The sequence below is a fragment of the Coregonus clupeaformis genome, chromosome 34, assembly GCF_020615455.1.
Source record: "Coregonus clupeaformis isolate EN_2021a chromosome 34, ASM2061545v1, whole genome shotgun sequence".
Classification (NCBI taxonomy): domain Eukaryota; kingdom Metazoa; phylum Chordata; class Actinopteri; order Salmoniformes; family Salmonidae; genus Coregonus; species Coregonus clupeaformis.
The window spans coordinates 23,465,257-23,487,162 of NC_059225.1; the positions used below are offsets into that span (position 1 = coordinate 23,465,257).

The 21,906-nt window shown below is 44.8% G+C and overlaps 1 protein-coding gene across 1 annotated transcript in view; it reads right to left on the bottom strand.

Annotated features, from left to right (window-relative positions):
- Positions 1-21,906, bottom strand: part of LOC121549972 (cadherin-18) — a 222,335-nt gene that overhangs the window by 14,128 nt on the left and 186,301 nt on the right. The window contains exons 9-10 of the mRNA XM_041862003.2: positions 14,424-14,545; positions 3,457-3,574 (exon numbers count right to left, since the gene is read on the bottom strand). Coding sequence (XP_041717937.2) covers positions 3,457-3,574; positions 14,424-14,545 — 240 coding nt within the window. The remainder of the gene's footprint in view (positions 1-3,456; positions 3,575-14,423; positions 14,546-21,906) is intronic.

Here is a 21,906-nt window from a genome sequence, read left to right on the forward strand (position 1 = left end):
AATTAGCCAGTGTTAATTAGTGTATATTTTTTGTGTAACATTTCTAGTGTTGATTCAAGAAAAAAATTACAACTATAATTAGTTAAATTAACACTCAGTGGTGTAACATACCCCGTGTTGGTGTTAATAACCAGCGTTGAACCAAAACCATGCCCATCATGTCATATTTCCCAGCATGCTCTATTGCAGGTAGATTTTTTGAATTGTTTCAATATCTGTGTTTTTGTAAATTGATTGGTTCATTAATCTTATTCTACTCAAATATAAATAACATACATTCTCTAAACTATTCCATTATTTTGTTACCGAAATGGTTATTCAGTTTAGATGTTTAAGATGGTCTCATATGTGAGGCTTTCTGAATGAATTCTGAATGCAGTTTGCAGGTGAATAATATTTCCAAATGTTAGATATCCCCACTCAGGCTAGCTTCTAATAGGAGTTACACATCACTTTTCGAGCAAGCAAAATGTGACTTGTAGGCCTGATGTGGCATATAATGAGTTTCAGGCCACTGTATTAGGGTAACACTAGGACATCAAAAGACAGCCTTACTTAAAGAATACATTTGAATGATATTCACGTAGGAACTCACTTGGTGAAGGCCACAGGACTTAAAAGGAATGAATGCAACAACCATGTCTCTGTCACTAGCAAACACAGTCATGGGTGGTACTGGAAACTCACACGCAAATTCACACGCAAATAACCCTGGGAAATATGCAAATAAAACCCTACAGCTGGGCTATTCAATTCCGGTCCTGGAGAGCCTAAACATTCCTGGTCTGGGATTTTTCTATGGTTCTTCAAAGAACCATCCCATGTATGGTACTTCAGAGACCCTAAAATGGTTCCCCTATGGCGTCGCTCTCAAGAACCTTATTTGGTTCCAACTTGCACCTTTATTTTTAAGAGGGTATCAAACGCAGTACAGAGTCAACAGTATGTGCAGGGTGGGTTCTATGCCTCACACACTCTGTCTAGCTGCTTACACTGTGAGTAGAGTACAGACTGAAAATAACCTTGGTAATAGATTGTGACAAGAGACCCCTTTTGAAACCTGCATTCTTTCCCAACAATGCAGAGTTAAAGATAATAAAAATATTTAAAAAAATGAAAGTGACATCTCAGTACGACTAAACAACAAACATGCTTTGTTAATGGATAAAGAGACATAAAAGGGTAAAATGGCCACGTGAAGAGAGAGAGAGTGGGAGTCTCTATTGCAAACAAATGGGAATAGGAACAACTGATGAGTTTTTGAGGAAGGAACTCATATAAACAGAAAGTGAATCCGAGACAGTACTCCTAATTATGGTGGAACCGTTCATAAAGGGTTCTAGGAAGAACCCTTCAAAGATAAAAGGGTTATCGGTAGAACTCTTCATTCTATGTAGAACCTTTAGAGGATAAAATAGTTCTTAGTAGAAGCGTACATAGAGGGTTAGATATAGGGTTCTAGGTAGAACCCTATTTTTTATAAGAGTGTATTAGTATAATTTAATCATAATTAAGGCACTAAAATCAAGCCAAAATAGACAAAGATAAGATATAGGCACATTTGATAAATATTTCATACATAAACACATTTTGACCACTGTTTTCAATAGTGTGCAACTGCAGCCTGCAAGTTGGGGCATTGCTGCATGTGAGCATTCCTGCATCTGCAGGAATGCCCCCCCGAGCATCCCATTGGGTCCTTCATGAACACCCTCCCGTGAGCATCCCATTGGTTCCTGCATGAACATCCCCCCCCAAGCACCCCATTGGTTTCTGCATGAACAAATTATTATAGATGACATCCCACACCCCACAGCATAGCCTTTTTGTCTTCTACCAATCAGGTGGTTGTTCGACGATAAACAAAGCTACGGACATCTTTGATCACATGCTTCCAACTGATTATAGGCTACTAAATCCAACGACTTACCACTGCACCACGGTGTTATAATGAAAACAATGGGAAAAAAAATACCTCAATCTGATAATCACATGCTGCTAATTATTGCTGACCAGAAGATGTCTTACTAGTTAGGGACACCATGTGCCCGCCTGCTGTGTACCAGCCTAGCTAAGCTAGCACACAGTGTCCTTTGTTACCGCCTGACGAACACCTGCCCTCGCCGTCGGGAAAACAGTGCCCGACAGGCGGGGATGGAGGACACTGTCTACCGGTATAGAGCTAGCTAGCGACAGTTTTTGCCCCCGCCCCTTCTTCTGTGGGGTTTATCGGCAGCTGGCATCCAACTTTATTGTGCGTTAATGCCACCTACTGTACTGGAGCGCCCCTGTCTTCTGCTTGTCCTAGCTTAAAAATGGACCAATAGAATATAAAGAGGAGTTCCTGCAGATGCAGGAATGCCAACATGCAAGAACGCCCTGAATTGCAGGCCGCAATTGCACCCTTCTCACTTTTTTTTTTACCTCAACACTAAACACTCCAGACCAGTCAGTACTTTTGGTTGTTGACCTAACCACCTCCAGGGAAGGTAAAGGTTGAGAGGAAGTGAGGAGGGTCTGCAAGTGCCACTTGGATAAACATGGTAAATCCAGTCTCTGGGCTAGGTTTAAAAAGGTAAGGTGGACAGAGGAGGCTGATGGTACAGAGCTAAGGTACTTTAAGGCCTGCATCCTAAATGGCACCCTATTCTTTTTATAGTGCACTACTTTTGACCTGGGCCCATAGGGCTTTGATTAACAGTAGTGCACTATATAGTAGAATAGGGTGCCATTTGGGACGCATTCCTCATCTCTGGGCTGTATAATGGAAAGGTGGACAGAGGAGGTTGATGCTGTGGACCCAAGGTAGTATAAAGGCTCAACAGCCTTATCTCCCATTATCACATTGATTTTCTTTCGCTTTTTTTCCCCTTCCTCTTTGTTCCTCAGGGATCCATCCAGAGATCTGTGAACTCTCATCTCCCAGGGCTACCTACCTATTGGGTCTACCGTCTGCAGAAAAGAGTGTAACACAGAAACCAACCTGTGGGTCTTAGCTAGCTAAGGTAAGTAGCCTATCTATCCACCTGACACTCACCCCTTACTGCCAGTTGCCATGGTAACTATTCACCGCTCACTCGGCCTCTGCCTTAGTACACAATACAATAAGGCAAGTGGTAGAGCAGTACCGAGAGAGAGGCAAGGACTAAAGCAAGTCATCTGTTTGGCAACAACAACGGTCCCAAACTTTCTATTCCAACCCTTTTATGGCACTCTAATGTTTTGAGTAAATCACATAATATGAGCCCTCATTGATATTTCGGTCCCTGAAATGTCAACAGTGCCTAACTGTGATGTTTGACAATCAAAATCTTTATATTTACAAGTCGCAGGTATCTAAAGATATCTGGTATTGAGTGGTTGAATGTGAAACCTTGGGTGGAGGTTTAGCCAAAGGGCAGAGCTAGAGAAAACTCATAAGAAATGCACACAGACGATATTGAATGCAATAAATACCTTCGTTGTCCTTGAGGGTGAAGTTGGGGTTGACAGGGATTCCGCTCAGCAAAGAGAAGGAGAATCGCTGGCCGTTTGCAAAGTCATCCTTATCCACTGCAGTGATAGTCTGAATCACCTGTTGTTTACCAGGAGAACAACAAGAGGATAATACATCAATAGCTAACTAATAATGAGTCATGACCTGTCTTCATATTAAAAACAGTGCTAACCAAAAATGAAGCATATTTTATGGTCGGCTGCTCATAAGATGTAGGATCGTAATTTGACCTTAATTGTCACAGCAAATATAATCCTGCAGCAACAGGATTTGAACGTTTATTCCATAATAAAAATGTGGTCCTCTGTAGCTCAGCTGGTAGAGCAAGGCGCTTGTAACGCCAAGGTAGTGGGTTCACCCATACACATAAAAACATTTTTATGCACGCATGACTGTAAGTCGCTTTGGATAAAAGTGTCTGCTAAATGGCATATTATTATTATTATAATGTTTCTTGATCAGTGGTTATGCTATTAGCTGGCCAAAAGTAGGCTACATGAAAAGTGCAATACTGTTTCAGTGAATTTATGTAAATCACAAAGCTTGTCGGCATTTCCTGCAGTGCAGTAAACTTCTCAGCAACAAAAGAGTGATCAAATTAAAGATCCTACATCTGTATGTTCATGCATAGCTAACAAGTGAACATCCAGAAGTCAGTCCTCAATACTCAAAATGACAAGAACCACAGTTTAAAATGTTTGCAGCGGATATATAATTCACAGTTTTGTTTAGTTATTCTGATCACATGCATCAGACCTATGCATCATGCATTATCATCTACTTAACAAATACCCTGACTGTGTCTGAAATGACACCCTATGCCCTATATAGTGGACTACATTTGACCAGGGTCAATAGATCTCTGGTCAAAAGTAGTGTAATATATAGGGTATAGGGTGCCATTTCAGACGCAGCCCCTGTCTCCTCAAAACACTTCTGTCTGGCAACCATCTGTTGTCCTCACCGTACATTTCTTTGTGATGGAAGCTGAATTGTTGAGGGCCTATATATTCCAGAACGTACTGCTCCAGCCTCCCAGCCAGTTGGAGTTAGCATCAAAGGCCTGATGGGTGCTCTCATAGATGACCCTTCTGCACTGTTGTCAGCTTGTTACCCTTAATTGGTAAGAGGCTGAGAACCAGCCCAGGGAGAGGCACCCCAGGAGAAGGCTGACCCGGCAGATCCTGCCACTGTGGGTAACGTTTTGATGTGCACAAATGTTTTGAGGTGCACGAAACTGCTACCGCTTTGACTGCCAGCCTATTTAACTGCCAACATGTAAGGCATTCAGAAACTTACATTGGAATTAGAGTACAAGTGCTCCTGGGCTGCTTAAGAGCGCTTATTAAAGGGCAATCAGAAGTTGCTACATCCATTTTTAGGACTTGAATTAATTAATGATATGTACCCATTGATTCTTGAAGAATGTATAAATACCTCATGAGCTTAGTTCAACTGTCGTACCCCATCAGAATCCTTGTTTTACTTGAATGGTTGTAAACAAAGTAAATGTAAACAAACACTATACAGCCTCAAAACATGGTTAAAACTAGAATTTTGATATCATGGATGGTCAGTCCTTGCATCCATAGCTCTGTCTATGAATTTGAGAGTGGTTGGGTTATTCCAAGAAAAGAGTGCATTTTGCATCCCTTGATATTTTAAGTAGAAATTGATCACCAATATAGCATTTTTAAAAGCCTATTATACATAGAAAGTATGTGCCCTTTAATGTAGACCACATGGAGAATTCAATAAATCTGTTTTTTTTATATGAATAAAGACTAGCTAGTGCCAAAACTCTGCATTTTGAAATGTCCCTTGCTGCACTTTCTGTGACTTCTATGAAGATTTAACTCACTCAACCACAAAATGTCTCCAAGTTTTCCCCATTATTGTAAAGTCCTACACTGTAAAACTTTTCCTGTAAAATGTGTTTAGTGATTCCTTTGTGTCTGTCCATCATTTTAAATGTCCCGAACTGTCATTCTGATTCCCATGTAAAATACCTTTTTGAGTGACTACTAAAACATCACCGATAATATAATTTGTTTTTTTTAAAGAATTCTCAACATTTTTCAAAAGCAATTTCTCTAATGTCAAACTACCAGGAACTCTGAAAAGACCGACCCAGTGGGCAGGGAACTAGAAGGCTAAGTGGGCAGGGGGCTCACCTTGGCTGGCAGTTCTTTGAAAATGCCTATGTCAAGCAACATGGACGCAGTGAGCAGTGTTGCAGGATATTATCTCAAGCAAATTTGCTGATACACAAAGCAACTCAAACAACACTGAAATTGCATGCAACATCCAGTCCTGTCATACATCACATCATGGTTTCACAATTATTATTTTTTGGTTATTGTATTAGCATCAATATAGACAAAACGTGGGCTGTATAACAAATGAAGTTGGCAGCACTGTTTATCATGCTAGCTAGTTCATCTTGGAGAATTTCAATTAAGACTTTACAGGGTGTAGTCAGGGTACTTGTCATTAAATATGTATACTGACTATCAGATAATGTTGATATACTGTATCATGACTAACAATGATGTCAAGAAGATTGTATGACTTTTCCGTTTGGCATGTCTCTTGATGTAATGACATGACAACTGTTTCAGAGTTTTAGGCAACCCTTCCCTAGCTAGCCAGTTACTATCTAACACCAGACACAGATGAAGCAGAAACCTATAAGTATCTTTGCCTTAGATGAATAGGGTAAACCTCTTAATTATATTTGCTGACACACTGCAGTCAAATTTTGGCACTACTAGACTAGCTACCTAGCTATGGAAACAACGCCCCTCTGTGAACACGCCTGCTGCGATGTTGGTTACAAGGCGGTACTTATTTGAATTAGGTAAGAGAATAAGACGTTACCATTGGTGCATTAAAATCTGCATTGCTTGCTGTTTGGGGTTTTAGGCTGGGTTTCTGTAAAAAGGTCTTTATAAATAAAATGTGATTGATTGATTAAAATAAGGCTTTTTGTGATATCACAAAAATACCTTAATAATCCTGCCTCTATCCCGCCTCCTGAATCCAATTGTTTGACATGGGGGAGAAGACCAGTAACTTTATGATCAAACTTTGTCAATGTGAGAAGCAACAGTAATTTTTCATCTTTGGCAGTCCTACTTTGGTTTTTATCCAAATATCATCCAATGATTTCATTCATCCATTCAACTACCTCAACTAGCCAGTGCCCCCACACATTGACTCTGCACCGGCATAGCCTCCCTATGTCACGGTTTCGGCCGAGGCTGCTCCTCTTCCTTGTTCGGGCAGGCTTCGGCGGTCGTCGTCTCCGGAGTACTAGCTGCCACCGTTCTATGTTTCATGTTCTTTTGGTTTTGTCTGTTCATAACACCTGTCCCTTATTTGTGTCTTAATTGTTCCCTTATTTAGTTCGTGTGTTTGGGTCAGGTGTTATGCGTGATTGTTTGTTGTCAGACTGCCTCTGTATGGTCTATTTTCTCTCGTTGTTGGCTTGTCCCGAGAGTTCGCACTGCGTGCGCTTTTCATGTGTATTTCCGCACTGTGTTGTGCGTAATTGTTTTGCGCCACCCGGTTGGGTAGGCGACTATTTTGTTCACGTGTTGAACAGTAACATAAAAGACGGTTGAAGTCCTCCTGGTTCCTGCGCTTGATTCCTTTCCACTCATCTACACACACCACTCTGACAGAATCACGCATCTTCACCATGGAATCAGCAGGAGCGACCGCGCCGACAGCCGAGATGGCTGAACGTCTTCGTGGTCAGGAGGACCGCATCAACCAGGTCTGTCATGCCCTGGAGGGGGTGATGAATACTCTGCACCGATGGGAGACCAGCGGGGTTCCCACACCTCCAAGAACCGAACCAGCCCCATCGGTCAGCCCCCCTGTCTCATCTCCGGAACCTAGTGGGATTCGGCTCTCGCTCCCGAGGGCGTACGACGGCTCCACTGCCGGGTGTCAAGGATTCCTGCTGCAGGTGGAGCTCTACCTCGCCACCGTACACCCGGCGCCCTCGGGACACGAGAGCGTCTCAGCCCTCATCTCCTGTCTCACCGGCAAGGCGTTGGAGTGGGCCAACGCCGAGTGGAGGAGAATGGACGCCGCTACCACGAACTATGCGGAGTTCTCCCGCCGCTTCCGTGCTGTGTTCGACCATCCACCGGAAGGGAAGGCGGCGGGGGAACGTCTATTCTACCTCCGACAGGGGATGAGGAGCGCCCAGGACTTTGCCTTAGAGTTTCGGACCCTAGCGGCTGATGCAGGGTGGAATGAGCGGGCCCATATCGACCATTTCCGCTGCAGCCTCCGGGAGGACGTCCAGCGAGAGTTGGCGTGCAGGGACACGTCGTTGACGTTCGACCAGCTGGTCGACATGGCCATCCGGCTGGATACCCTGCTCGCCACCCGTGGGCGTCCCGGAGGGGGGGTTCGCCCATTCCACTCTCCAGCACCTCCGAGCCGAGCCCTATGGAGCTCGGAGGTGCTGGCGCTAGGGAACGGAGGAGGAGGAGCCCGAGGGGACCCGGCCCTTGCACCAACTGTGGTCGTGGAGGGCACACCGTGGCTAGGTGTTGGGGCGGGTCCTCCAGTGAGGGAGATGGCAGGTCACGCATTGGGGGGGGTCCCCCCCAGGTGAGTAGGCGCCCTGCTTACCCAGAGCTTTCTGTCGTGCACCTAACCTTGCCTGTTTGTTTCCCACAGGTTGCACCTCGTTCCCAGCATAAGGCGCTGGTAGATTCAGGCGCAGCTGGGAATTTTATAGATCGCCAGTTCTGTATAGAGTTAGGGATTCCCCTCCTTCCAGTGGATAAGCCTTTCCCCGTCCATGCCCTAGATAGCCGTCCGTTAGGGTCTGGGTTGATTAGGGAGGTCACAGCACCCATTCGGATGACGGCGCAGGAGGGTCATGAGGAGAGAATTCAGCTCTATCTGATTGACTCTCCTGCGTATCCGGTAGTGCTGGGTCTTCCCTGGTTGATGACTCATGACCCTATTATTAGGTGGCGAGAGAAAGCTCTTAAAGGGTGGTCTGCTCAATGTGAGGGGCGGTGTCTGGGTGTTTCCATAGGGGCGACCTCGGTGGAGAGTCCGAATCTAATGCCAGCACTGCAGATTCCCCCCGAGTATGAGGATTTAGCACTGGCGTTCAGTAAGACTAGGCGGCGCAGCTGCCGCCTCATAGACGGGGGGATTGTGCGATAGATCTCCAGTCAGGAGCAGCTCTCCCGCTGAGCCATGTGTATCCCTTGTCTCAAGAGGAGAGAAAGGCTATGGAGACATACCTCTCTGAGTCTCTTAGACAGGGATACATACGGGCCTCCGTTTCACCCGCTTCCTCAAGTTTCTTTTTGTGAAGAAAAAGGATGGAGGTCTGCGCCCGTGTATTGATTACCGCGGTCTCAATCAGATCACAGTGAAGTACAGCTATCCACTTCCTCTGATTGCGACTATGACGGAGTCACTGCACGGTGCGCAGTTCTTTACAAAATTGGATCTTAGGAGCGCATATAACTTGGTACGCATTCGAGAGGGCGATGAATGGAAGACAGCGTTTAGCACGACTTCCGGACACTACGAGTATCTAGTCATGCCATATGGGTTGATGAATGCTCCCTCAGTCTTCCAATCCTTCGTCGATGAGATTTTCCGGGACATGCAGGGACAGGGAGTAGTTGTGTACATCGACGACATTCTGGTGTATAGTCCTACCCGTGCTGAGCATGTAGCCCTGGTGCGCCGAGTATTGAGGAGGCTGTTGGAGCATGACCTATATGTCAAGGCAGAGAAATGTCTGTTTTTCCAGAAGTCGGTCTCCTTTCTGGGTTACCAGTTATCTGCGTCAGGGGTGAAGATGGAGGTAGACCGGGTGTCAGCTGTGCGTAATTGGCAGACCCCAACCACTGTGAAGGAGGTGCAACGGTTCTTGGGTTTTTGCGAATTATTACCGGAGGTTTATCCGGGGTTTTGGACAGGTGGCAGCTTCCATAACGTCTCTGTTAAAGGGGGGTCCGGGTGCGCTTATGCGGTGGTCAGCTGAGGCGGACAGGGCATTTGGGAGACTAAAGGACCTGTTTACCTCGGCGCCGGTGTTGGCGCATCCGGATCCCTCTTTACCGCTTCCAAGTAGAGGTGGACGCGCCAGAGGCCGGGATAGGGGCCGTTCTTTCCCAGCGTTCTGGCACTCCACCTAAACTCCGTCCCTGTGCGTTCTACTCAAAGAAGCTCAGTCCGGCGGAGCGGAATTATGACGTAGGAGACAGGGAGCTGTTAGCCGTGGTACAGGCCCTAAAGGTGTGGCGGCATTGGCTCGAGGGGGCTCAACACCCTTTCCTCATTCTAACTGACCATCGTAACCTGGAGTACATCCGGGCAGCTAGGAGACTGAATCCTCGCCAGGCTCGCTGGACTATGTTCCTAGCCCGGTTTGTGTTTAAGATCACATACATCCCTGGGTCCCAGAACGGGAAGGCAGATGCTCTGTCTCGGCGGTATGACGCAGAGGAGAGGTCAGTTGAGTCCACGCCCATGCTACCGGAGTCTTGTCTGGTTGCTCCGGTGGTGTGGGAGGTTGATGGTGAGATCGAGCGGGCGTTACGCACCGACCCGAGTCCTCCACAGTGTCCTGTGGGTCGGACGTACGTTCCGGGCCGAGGTACGCGATCGCCTCATTTGTTGGGCTCATACGTCCCCCTCCTCTGGCCATCCGGGTATCGGCCGGACAGTGCACTGCCTTAGCACGAAGTACTGGTGGCCAACGTTAGCTAGGGATGTGAGGATTTATGTCTCCTCCTGTTCGGTGTGTGCCCAGTGTAAGGCGCCCAGACATTTGCCCAGGGGTAAGTTACAACCCCTGCCTATTCCACAACGACCCTGGTCCCACCTCTCGGTGGATTTTGTTACCGACCTCCCCCTCACAGGGGAATACTACCATCCTGGTCGTTGTGGATCGGTTCTCTAAGGCCTGTCGTCTCCTTCCCATGCCGGGTCTACCCACTGCCCTACAGACCGCTGAGGCTCTGTTCACCCATGTCTTCCGGACATTACGGGGTACCCGAGGATATAGTGTCTGACCGAGGCCCCCAGTTCACCTCTAGAGTGTGGAGAGCATTTATGGAACGGTTGGGGGTTTCGGGTAAGCCTTACCTCGGGGTACCACCCGGAGAGTAATGGGCAGGTTGAACGTGTCAACCAGGATGTGGGTAGGTTTCTGAGGTCATACTGTCAGGGCCGGCCGGAGGAGTGGGCGAGATATGTGCCCTGGGCCGAGATGGCACAGAACTCTCTTCGCCACTCCTCCACCCAACTAACCCCTTTTCAGTGTGTGTTAGGGTACCAGCCGGTTCTGGCACCATGGCATGAGAGCCAGATCGAGGCCCCCGCTGTGGATGAGTGGGTGCGGCGCTCGGAGGAGACGTGGGGACGCTGCACACGTCCATCTGCAGCGTGCCATCGTCGACAGAAGACGAGCGCCGACCTACACCGCAGTGAGGGGCCAGTGTACGCACCTGGAGATCGAGTCTGGCTCTCAACCAGAAACCTGCCCCTCCGCCTGCCCCTGCCGGAAGCTGGGTCGGCGGTTTGTGGGGGCCATTTAAAGTCCTGAGGAGATTGAACGAGGTGAGTTATAGGTTAGAACTACCTGTTGATTACAAAAATATTAACCCCTCGTTCCATGTGTCTCTCCTCAGGCCGGTGGTAGCTGGTCCACTCCAGGACTTTGAGATTGAGGAGACTCCTCCGCCCCGTTGGACATCGAGGGGGCTCCGGCGCACACCGTGAGGTCCATCCCTGGATTCTAGACGCCGGATGGGGGTCTTCAATATCTCGTGGAGTGGGAGGGGTACGGCCCGGAGGAGCGGTGCTGGGTGCCAAGGAGGGACGTCTTAGACCAGTCCCTACTGACCGAGTTCCATCGGGGTCATCCTGCGCGCCCCTGCTCCGCGTCGTCCGGGTCGCCCCCGAGCTTGGGTCGGCGCACGGCTGGAGCCGCGGTCAAGGGGGGGTACTGTCACGGTTTCGGCCGAGGCTGCTCCTCTTCCTTGTTCGGGGCAGGCTTCGGCGGTCGTCGTCTCCGGAGTACTAGCTGCCACCGTTCTATGTTTCATGTTCTTTTGGTTTTGTCGTTCATAACACCTGTCCCTTATTTGTGTCTTAATTGTTCCCTTATTTAGTTCGTGTGTTTGGGTCAGGTGTTATGCGTGATTGTTTGTTGTCAGACTGCCTCTGTATGGTCTATTTTCTCTCGTTGTTGGCTTGTCCCGAGAGTTCGCACTGCGTGCGCTTTTCATGTGTATTTCCGCACTGTGTTGTGCGTAATTGTTTTGCGCCACCCGGTTGGGTAGGCGACTATTTTGTTCACGTGTTGAACAGTAACATAAAAGACGGTTGAAGTCCTCCTGGTTCCTGCGCTTGATTCCTTTCCACTCATCTACACACACCACTCTGACACCCTACTGTTATTTTATTTTACTTCTGCTCTTTTTTTCTCAACACTTTTTTTGTTGTTGTTTAATTTTTACTTTTTTGTTAAAAATAAATGCACTGTTGGTTAAGGGCTGTAAGTAAGCATTTCACTGTAATGTCTGCACCTGTTGTATTCGGCGCATGTGGCCAATACAATTTGATTTGATTTGATTTGATTTTGACTGTTCGGGACCTTTAAGATCAACCCTGTTTCATGAGCTGAACTCTCGTTTTGAAATATTTGTTAACACTTTATTTGGATAGTCTACAGACTATCAGTAACATTTCAACTAACTATCTACTAACCATAACCCTTACCCTAACTCTAACCTTTATTCTAAACCTTACCCTAGCCGTAACCTTAACAAGCAGTTGTTTATCAACAGATAGTCAGTTGCTTATCAGTAGATAGTTTGTTGATAGTATGACCAGTATAGTACCAGTATAGGTATAGTATGACTATCCATATAAAGTGTGACCAAATATATATTTTTAAATACATATTGAACATCTATTAGTGAAATCATAGTGTAAAAGCAGGTGAACTAGTTCTACTCTTTTTGGCAATTTTCTGGTGTTTTGTGGTGGAAAACTGAGCGGGTTGAGCATAACACGTCAACCCTGTTACCCACGTGTCAAACTCATTCCACGGAGGGCGAGTGTCTGCGAGTTTTCGCTCCACCCTGGTGTTTTACTAATGAATTAAGGTCACTAATTAGTAAGGAAATCCCCTCACCTGGTTGTCTAGGTCTTAATTGAAAGGAAAAACCTGCAGACACTTGGCCCTCTGTGGAATAAGTTTGACACCCCTGCTGAACCCATAGACGGAGAGGCTTGAAATATTTGAGCAATTTCCTTTTTTTTTTTTTGCTTGCATTTAATTGCCCCTCCCTGTTGCACACAACAAGCTTTCATTCCACCGTCACAAGGGGATTTATGGCTGATTTCAGATGACATCTTCAACCCTGTTACTTTATTTGGCACTTACTATAGTCTTTTTTATTTAACCTCTTGAGATGAGATAAAAAAATATATAATATGAAGTTGAACATTGCTCTTTATGACAGAATGTTAAAATTAGGTGAAATATACTTTCTAGTTTGTTTTTACCAAGTTACACTTCTCAAAAGGCACCGATTTGGTGGAATGACCCAGTTACATGCACACAATAAATGTGATTGTGGATAGATATAATATAATAGTTTGATTAAAACATTTACATGCTTTGCAAGAAGAAAGATGTCCCTAATAATTCTGTTTACATGGACACATCTGAAATCAGGCTACCTGATGGCACTCTGATAAATGCAGAACATTTCCAAATCAAAATAAACATTCTACCACGTTATTTTTAGTTAGTGTATTTGATTCTGAGTTCGAACCTATAAAGTCTGTATGTGTAAACTATTTCTTATTACCCCTTTTTCTCCCCAATTGGTAGTTACAGTCTTGTCCCATCGCTGCAACTCCTGTACGAGAGCCGTGCGTTCTCCGAAACACAACCCAACCGAGCCGCACTGCTGTCTTGACACAATGCTCACTTAACTCGGAAGCCAGCCGCACCAATGTGTCAGAGGAAACACTGTAAACCTGGTGACCGTATCAGCGTGCACTGCACACCACAGGAGTCGCTAGTGCGCGATGGGACAAGAACATCCCTGCCGGCCAAACCATCCCCTAACCTGGACGACGCTGGGCCAATTGTGCGCCGCCACAATGGCCGCGAACCAGGATCTCTAGTGGCACAGCTAGCACTGCCTTAGACCACTGCGCCACTCGGGAGGCCCATGTGAAAACTATTTCGAAGATGCATACATTCAATTGTTCCGAACTCACTCCACTCGCGCTAACAAGGGAGGCTTGCGCTACCGGTGCTGACATATACGCAGATCAAATAAGGTGTTTATATGTCCTAATAATTTGAAAGTTTGCTTATTTTGATTTTGACCTTACGCCGATTAAGATAAGCAGAGTAAGGTGTTTACATGACTATTGCATAATCTGCCTACTGCCACAATCAGTTTAATATTGAGGTTTTACTGTGCATGTGCAGTAAACATACTCATTGTTTCTACTGCTGATTGCCGCTTTAAGTGTATTTTTGTACTCTGCTGCTACTTCAATATGGATCACTTAAACTGTGTGCACTATACCTATCCACCTTGAAAAGGCGAACTGCCAATTTGCCAGTTAATTTTCCGTTAAATCTATTTTTTAGATACTAATCTGCAAGTTATAAACATCTTTAATATTTGTTATTCGGTGTTCATTTATTGAGTAGCACTTTCATTCAATCTCTAACTTTCTGACTCCCCCCCCCACAATTTTTTTAAATAAAAGGTAGTTATCTTCTTTTGTTCAAGTTTTTGTTGCCATGGTGACACGATTAAACTCACTCTAAAAAATGTATTAGCTGCACCTTACCACCGCCCCTTCCACTCGTGTGTACGTGCGTGATGCTCACCTGTCCTGGCCTCGAGCTCTCACATACAACGACCTCCTTGTCTGTTTTAATTTCAGGAGGGTTGTCATTCACATCCAACACCTGCACCGTGACTGAGACGTGGCTGAGGAGGCTGGGGTTGTCTGGAGAAAACATCAACACAAACAATCATGAATAATATTAAAACAGAAGTGAGAATATGTAGAGAAGTTAGGCAGGTCTGAAGCCGAAAAATTAAGGAAATTCACATGAGCACTACAAGGCCTTACCTCACCCATGCTCTACCAAAGTTTTCCAACACACATCTTTGACCTACAGATCTTAGTTTGATCACTCTTTTGTTGCTGAGAATTTTACTGCGCCACAGGAAATTAAAATGAGCTTTGTGATTTACATAAATTCACAAAAAAATGCACTAACACAGTTATATTAACAGTATTCCACCTTTCATGAAAAGGGCAATTATTTGAAAATATATAGGTCCGTTACAATTTCTAAATACTTTCTATCTAGTTTTAGAAGTTCAAGAGTTGCCTGGAGTTTTTATTAAAATATAAAATAAACCCCCCACAAAAAAATATATATAACTATCCGGCCATAGTTTCCCCACCCCAGATATATAGCATAAATCTTTGAACAAATACACTCACAAGGATGTAGAAGAAACACAAAGATATCTCGGCCCATATTCTTTAAGCATCTTGGAGTAGGAGTGCTGGACAGCAAATTCCCAATGTTAAATAAAAAACTATAAACACAGAGTGTTAAATCAACACTGAAAGTGTGAAATCTGTGGACAGAGTGGAACAGTGTTAAAGGTCCATAATACTCATTCTGAAAAGTACTTTCTCTCATGGCTAACTACAAGGAAGTTTGAAAAAACAGGCTGAGTGGGAAGGGAGCTTATATTCATAAGCTCACCTTGACTGAAAGCTCTTTGAAACACCTATTTCAAGCAACTTGGAAACAGTGAGCAGTGTTGCAATACATTTTACATTTGGTGATACATAAAGCAACTCAAACATTGTAATTGCATTAATGATATCACATTTGACATATCTCCTGTTTGGCATGTCTCTTGTGATGCAGTTAAAAGCAGAACTGATGTGTTGACTTGACAACTGCGTCTGAGTTTTGAATGACCCTTCCCCCCCTTTTGTTCCATGCTGGCTGAAGACCTAGCTAGCCAGTAACTAGCTAACACCAGACACAGATGAAAGGTGAAACATATACAGTGCCTTCGGAAAGTATTCAGACCCCTTGACTTTTTCCACATTTTGTTACGTAACAGCCTTTTTCTAAAATTGATTAAATTGTTTGTTTTCCCCCTCATCAATCTACATGCAATACCCCATAATGACAAAGCAAAAAAAGGTTTTTAGAAATTTGTGCAAATGTATACAAAACCCCCCCCGGAAATATCACATTTACATAAGTATTCAGACCCTTTACTCAGTACTTTGTTGAAGCACCTTTGACTGCGTTGCCTTGGCTGTGTGCTTAGAAGTTGGAAGGTGAATCTTCGCCCCAGTCTGAGGTCTTGAGCGCTCTGGAGCAGGTTTTCGTCAAGGATGTCTCTGTACTTTGCTCCGTTCATCTTTCCCTCGATCCTGACTAGTCTCCCAGTCCTTGCTGCTGAAAAACATCCCCACAGCGTGATGCTGCCACCACCATGCTTCACCGTAGGTTTCTTCCAGACGTGACGCTTGGCATTCAGGGCAAAGAATTCAATCTTGGTTTCATCAGACCAAAGAATCTTGTTTCTCATGGTCAGAGTCCTTTTGGCAAACTCCAAGCGGGCTGTCATGTGCCTTTTACTGAAGAGTGGCGTCCGTCTGGCCACTCTACCATCAAGGCCTGATTGGTGGAGTGCTGCATAGATGGTTGTCCTTCTGGAAGGTTCTCCCATCTCCACAGAGGAACTCTAGAGCTCTGTCAGAGCAACCTCATGGCTCCCTGACCAAGGCCCTTCTCCCCCGATTGCTCAGTTTGGCCGGGCTGCCAGCTCTAGGAAGATTCTTGGTGGTTCCAAACTTCTTCCATTTAAGAATGATGATGGCCACTGTGTTCTTGGGGAACTTCAATGCTGCAGACATTTTTTCGTACCCTTCCCCAGATCTGTGCCTCGACACAATCCTGTCTCGGCGCTCCACGGACAATTCTTTCGACCTCATGGCTTGGTTTTTGCTCTGACTTGCACTATCAACTGTGGGACCTTATATAGACAGGTGTGTGCCTTTCCAAATCATGTCCAATCAATTGAAATTACCACAGGTGGACTCCAATCAAGTTGTAGAAACATCTCAAGGATGATCAATGGAAACAGGATGCACCTGAGCTATATTTCCAGTCTCATAGCAAAGGGTCAGAAAACTTATGTAAATAAGGTATTTTTATTTTTGGTAAAAACTCAACTCGTCATGCTTTGGGGCTGTTTTTCTGCAAAGGGACCAGGACGACTGATCCGTGTAAAGGAAAGAATGAATGGGGCCATGTATCGTGAGATTTTGAGTGAAAACCTCCTTCCATCAGCAAGGCCATTGAAGATGAAACGTTGCTGGGTCTTTCAGCATGACAATGATCCCAAACACACCGCCCGGGCAACGAAGGAGTGGCTTCGTAAGAAGCATTTCAAGGTCCTGGAGTGGCCTAGCCAGTCTCCAGATCTCAATCCCATAGAAAATCTTTGGAGGGAGTTGAAAGTCTGTGTTGCCCAGCGACAGCCCCAAAACATCACTGCTCTAGAGGAGATCTGCATGGAGGAATGGGCCAAAATACCAGCAACAGTGTGTGAAAACCTTGTGAAGACTTACAGAAAACGTTTGACCTGTGTCATTGCCAACAAAGGGTATATAACAAAGTATTGAGAAACTTTTGTTATTGACCAAATACTTATTTTCCACCATAATTTGCAAAAAAATCATAAAAAATCCTACAATGTGATTTTCTGGAGAAAAAAAATCTCATTTTGTCTGTCATAGTTGACGTGTACCTATGATGAAAATTACAGGCCTCTCTCATCTTTTTAAGTGGGAGAACTTGCACAATTGGTGGCTGACTAAATACTTTTTTCCCCCACTGTATCTGGGGAAGGGTATAAACAATTTCAAATGTTGAAAGTTTCCAAGAGCATAGTGGTCTCCATCATTGGGAAATGTAAAAAGTATGGAACTACCCCAACTCTGCCGTCCGACCAAACTGAGCAACCGGGAAAGAAAGATGTTGGTCAGGGAGGTGACCAAGAACCCAATGACCATTAAGAGAACTACAGAGTTCCTTGGCTGAGATGGGAAAACCTGCCAGAAGGACAACAGTCTCTACACCAATCTGGGCTTCATGGGAGAGTGGCCAGAAGGAAGCAACTCCTGAGAAAAAGGCACATGACAGCACACCTGGAGTTTGCAGAAATGTACGTGAAAGACTGAGATCATAAGGCAAAAGATTCTGGGATCTGATGAGACAATGTAACTATTTGGCCTAAAGATTCCCACGGGGGGCCAGTATGAAAAATGTATGCACTCACTAATTGTAAGTCGCTCTGGATAAGAGCGTCTGCTAAATGACTAAAATGTCAGTTGGATCACTAAAAATTAATGCAAAGCGCTATGTCTGGAGAAAACCAGAATCAGCTCATCACCTGTCTAACACCATCCATACCGTGAAGCATGGTAGTGGCAGCATCATGCTATAAGGACGCTTTTCAGTGGCAGGGACTGGGAGACTGCTAAGGATAGAGGGAACAATGAATGGAGCCAAATACCGATAAATACTTGATTAAAAACCTGCTGAAGAGTGCAAACGACCTTAGCTTGGGGTAAAGATTAACGTTCCAACAGGACAATGACCCAAAGCATACAGCCAAAGCAATGCTGGAATGGCTTTAGAACAAGAATGTGAAAGTCCATGAGTTGCCCAGCCAAAGCCCAGACTTGAATCCCAATGAAAATCTGTGGAAAGACTTGAAGATTGCTGTTCACTGCCATTCCCCCTCTAATTTAACAGAGCTTGAGAAAATCTGCAAGGAAGAATGGGAGAAAATTCCCAAATCCAGATGTTCAAAGCTGATTCAGACATACCCAAGACGACTGAAAGCTGTAATCACCGCCAAAGGTGCTTCTACAAAGTATTGACTAGGGGGTGTGAATACTTATGTAAAGGACATGTTTCTGTATTTCATTTTCAATAAATGTGAAATAAATTCTTAAACGTTTTCACTTTGTGATTATGGGGTATTGTGTGTACAGTGAGGGAAAAAAACATTTGATCCCATGCTGATTTTGTACGTTTGCCCACTGAAAAAGAAATGATCAGTCTATAACTTATTCCCCTCATTAAAATACACATCAATTTATAAAAAAAATTATATGCGTTTTTTTGGATCTTTTTTTTGTTATTCTGTCTCTCACTGTTCAAATAAACCTACCATTAAAATTATAGACTGGTCATGTCTTTGTCAGTGGGCAAACGTACAAAATCAGCAGGGGATCAAATACTTTTTTCCCTCACTGTAGATAGGTGAGGAAAAAGTCAATTTAATCCATTTTTAATTCAGGCTGTAACAAAATATGGAATAAGTCAAGGGGTATTAATATGTACTTTCTGAAGGTACTGTATAATAAAAAAAAAATATGTTAACATATTCGCTTAAGATCTCACTTGGTGCAGTCCGTAGGACTGCAAATGGGTGACTGCAACAACCATGTCTCTGTCACTTACAAATACAGTCTTTGGTGGTAATTCTACAATTTATTCTAAAGGGACTCTGGGGAAATATTTGAATAAGGCTTTACACTATGCCAGGTGTCAAACTCATTCCACGGAGGGCCGAGTGTGCGGGTTTTCGCTCCCACCTTGTTAAAATTTTATTTGACCTTCATTTAACTAGGCAAGTCAGTTAAGAACAAATTGTTATTTACAATGACTGCCTACACCGGCAAAACCCAGACGACGCTGGGCCAATTATGCGCCACCCTATGGGACTCCCAATCACGGCCGGTTGTGATAAAGCCTGGAATCGAACCAGGGGGTCTGTAGTGACACCTCAAGCACTGAGATGCAGTGCCTTAGACCGCTGCGCCACTTGTACTTGATTGATGATTTAAACGGTCACTAATTAGTAAGGAATTCCTCACACCTGGTTGTCTAGGGCTTAATTGAAAATGAAAAACCAAAAACCTGCAGACACTAGGCCGTCCATGGAATGAGTTTGACACCCCTGCACTAAGCAGTGTGTTAATTTAACATTGTTCCCATATGTATATACCGACAACGATGAGACAGCATATAGGGAGGAGGTCAGAGACCTGGCCGTGTGGTGCCAGGATAACAACCTCTCCCTCAACGTGACCAAGACAAAGGAGATGATTGTGGACTACAGGAAAAAAAAGAGGACTGAGCACGCCCCCATTCTCATCGACGGGGCTGTAGTGGAACAGGTTGAGAGCTTCAAGATCCTTGGTGTCCACATCACCAATGAACTATCATGGTCCAAACACACCAAGACAGTCGTGAAGAGGGCACGACAAAGCCTATTCCCCCTCAGGAGACTGAAAAGATTTGGCATGGGTCCTCAGATCCTCAAAAAGTTCTACAGCTGCACCATCGAGAGCATCCTGACTGGTTGCATCACTGCCTGGTATGGAAACTGCTCGGCCTCCGACCGCAAGGCACTACAGAGGGTAGTGCGTACGGCCCAGTACATCTCTGGGGCCAAGCTTCCATCCTGGACCTCTATATCAGGCGGTGTCAGAGGAAGGCCCTCAAAATTGTCAAAGACTCCAGCCACCCTAGTCATAGACTGTTCTCTCAGCTACCGCACGGCAAGCTAGGTCCAAAAGGCTTCTCAACAGCTTCTACCCCCAAGCCATAAGACTCCTGAACAGCTAATCATGGCTACCGGGACTACTTGCACTGCACCCCCACCCCCACCCCCACCCCATCTTTTTACGCTGCTACTACTCTGTTAATTATTTATGCATAGTCACTTTAACTCTACCCACATGTACAAATTACCTCAACTAGCCGGTGTCCCCGCACATTGACTCTGCACCGGTACCCCCCCTGTATATAGCCTCCCTACGGTTATTTTATTTTACTTCTGCTCTTTTTATCTCACCACTTTTTTGTTGTTGTTTTATTGTACTTTTTTATTAAAAAATAAATGCATTGTTGGTTAAGGGCTGTAAGTAAGCATTTCACGGTAATGTCTACACCTGTTGTATTCGCTGCATGTGACAAGTAACATTTGATTTGATTTGATATATGGGTCCACAGACTCCACACTTTCAGTGTTGATTTAACACTGTGTTATTTATTTAACACTGGATAATTTGCTGTGTGATCTAGGATCAGGTTTCCCCCTGTCCTGTTCACATTGGCTAATTGTATTCATTAAGATCTTAAAAGCAAAACTGATCCAATATCAGTACTCATACTCTGAGTCACTTTATGAATCCTTAAGTAAAGATAACACAAACTGATAAATTGGTATCCGATGCATCTTACTTTGCACACCAAGGACACATTTTGTGTCTTTAAAATTGACTTGTATCACTATGTTTCTATATTAGATTTTCTAATAAACCAAAAAACTAAACTATTCAGCAAGACAATCTAGGAGTAGGAGAAGATGAGGCCAAGAAACACTAAAAACAACATATGTTGTTTTAGTTAATTTAGCTTGTTGTGGGTGATGGATAATTTGGTCCCCACGCTTGCATAGGTGATTATTCAGCATATCAGAATAAGGGCCCAGTCTACTAAACCATGTGCGACTGTCTGTTCATTTGTAAAAGTACCATTCTCTCTGGCTGACAAATAACAGCTCTGATGCCCGTCTGTATTTCGCTGATGCATTCAAGGGAAAACTCAATGTATTTACGCAAATACTGTATACTGAACAAAAATATAACACAACATGTAATGTGTTGGTCCCATGTTTCATTAGCTGAAATATAAAGTCCCAGACATTTTTCGAACGCACAAAAAGCTTACTTCTCTAAAATGTTGTGCACATGGTCTTGACCTGACTGCAGTTCGGTGTCGTAAACCGACTTCAGTGGGCAAATTCTCACCTTCACGGATTAATCCAGGTTTCAAATGAGCTGGGCAGATGGCAGATAGCGTGTATGGCATCGTGTGGGCGAACGGTTTGCTGATGTCAACGTTGTGAATAGGGTGCCCAATGGGGGCGGTGGGGTTATAGTATGGGCAGGCATAAGCTACAGACAACGAACACAATTGCATTTTATCAATGGCAATTTGAATGCACAGAGATGCCGTGACGAGATCCTGAGGCCCATTGTCGTGCCATTCATCCGCTGCCATCACCTCATGTTTCACCATGATAATGCACGGCCCCATGTCGCAAGGATCTGTACACAATTCCTGGAAGCTGAAAATGTCCCAGTTCTTCCATGGCCTGCATACTCTCCAGACATGTCACCCATTGAGCATGTTTGGGATGCTCTGGATAGATGTGTACGACAGTGTGTTCCAGTTCCCG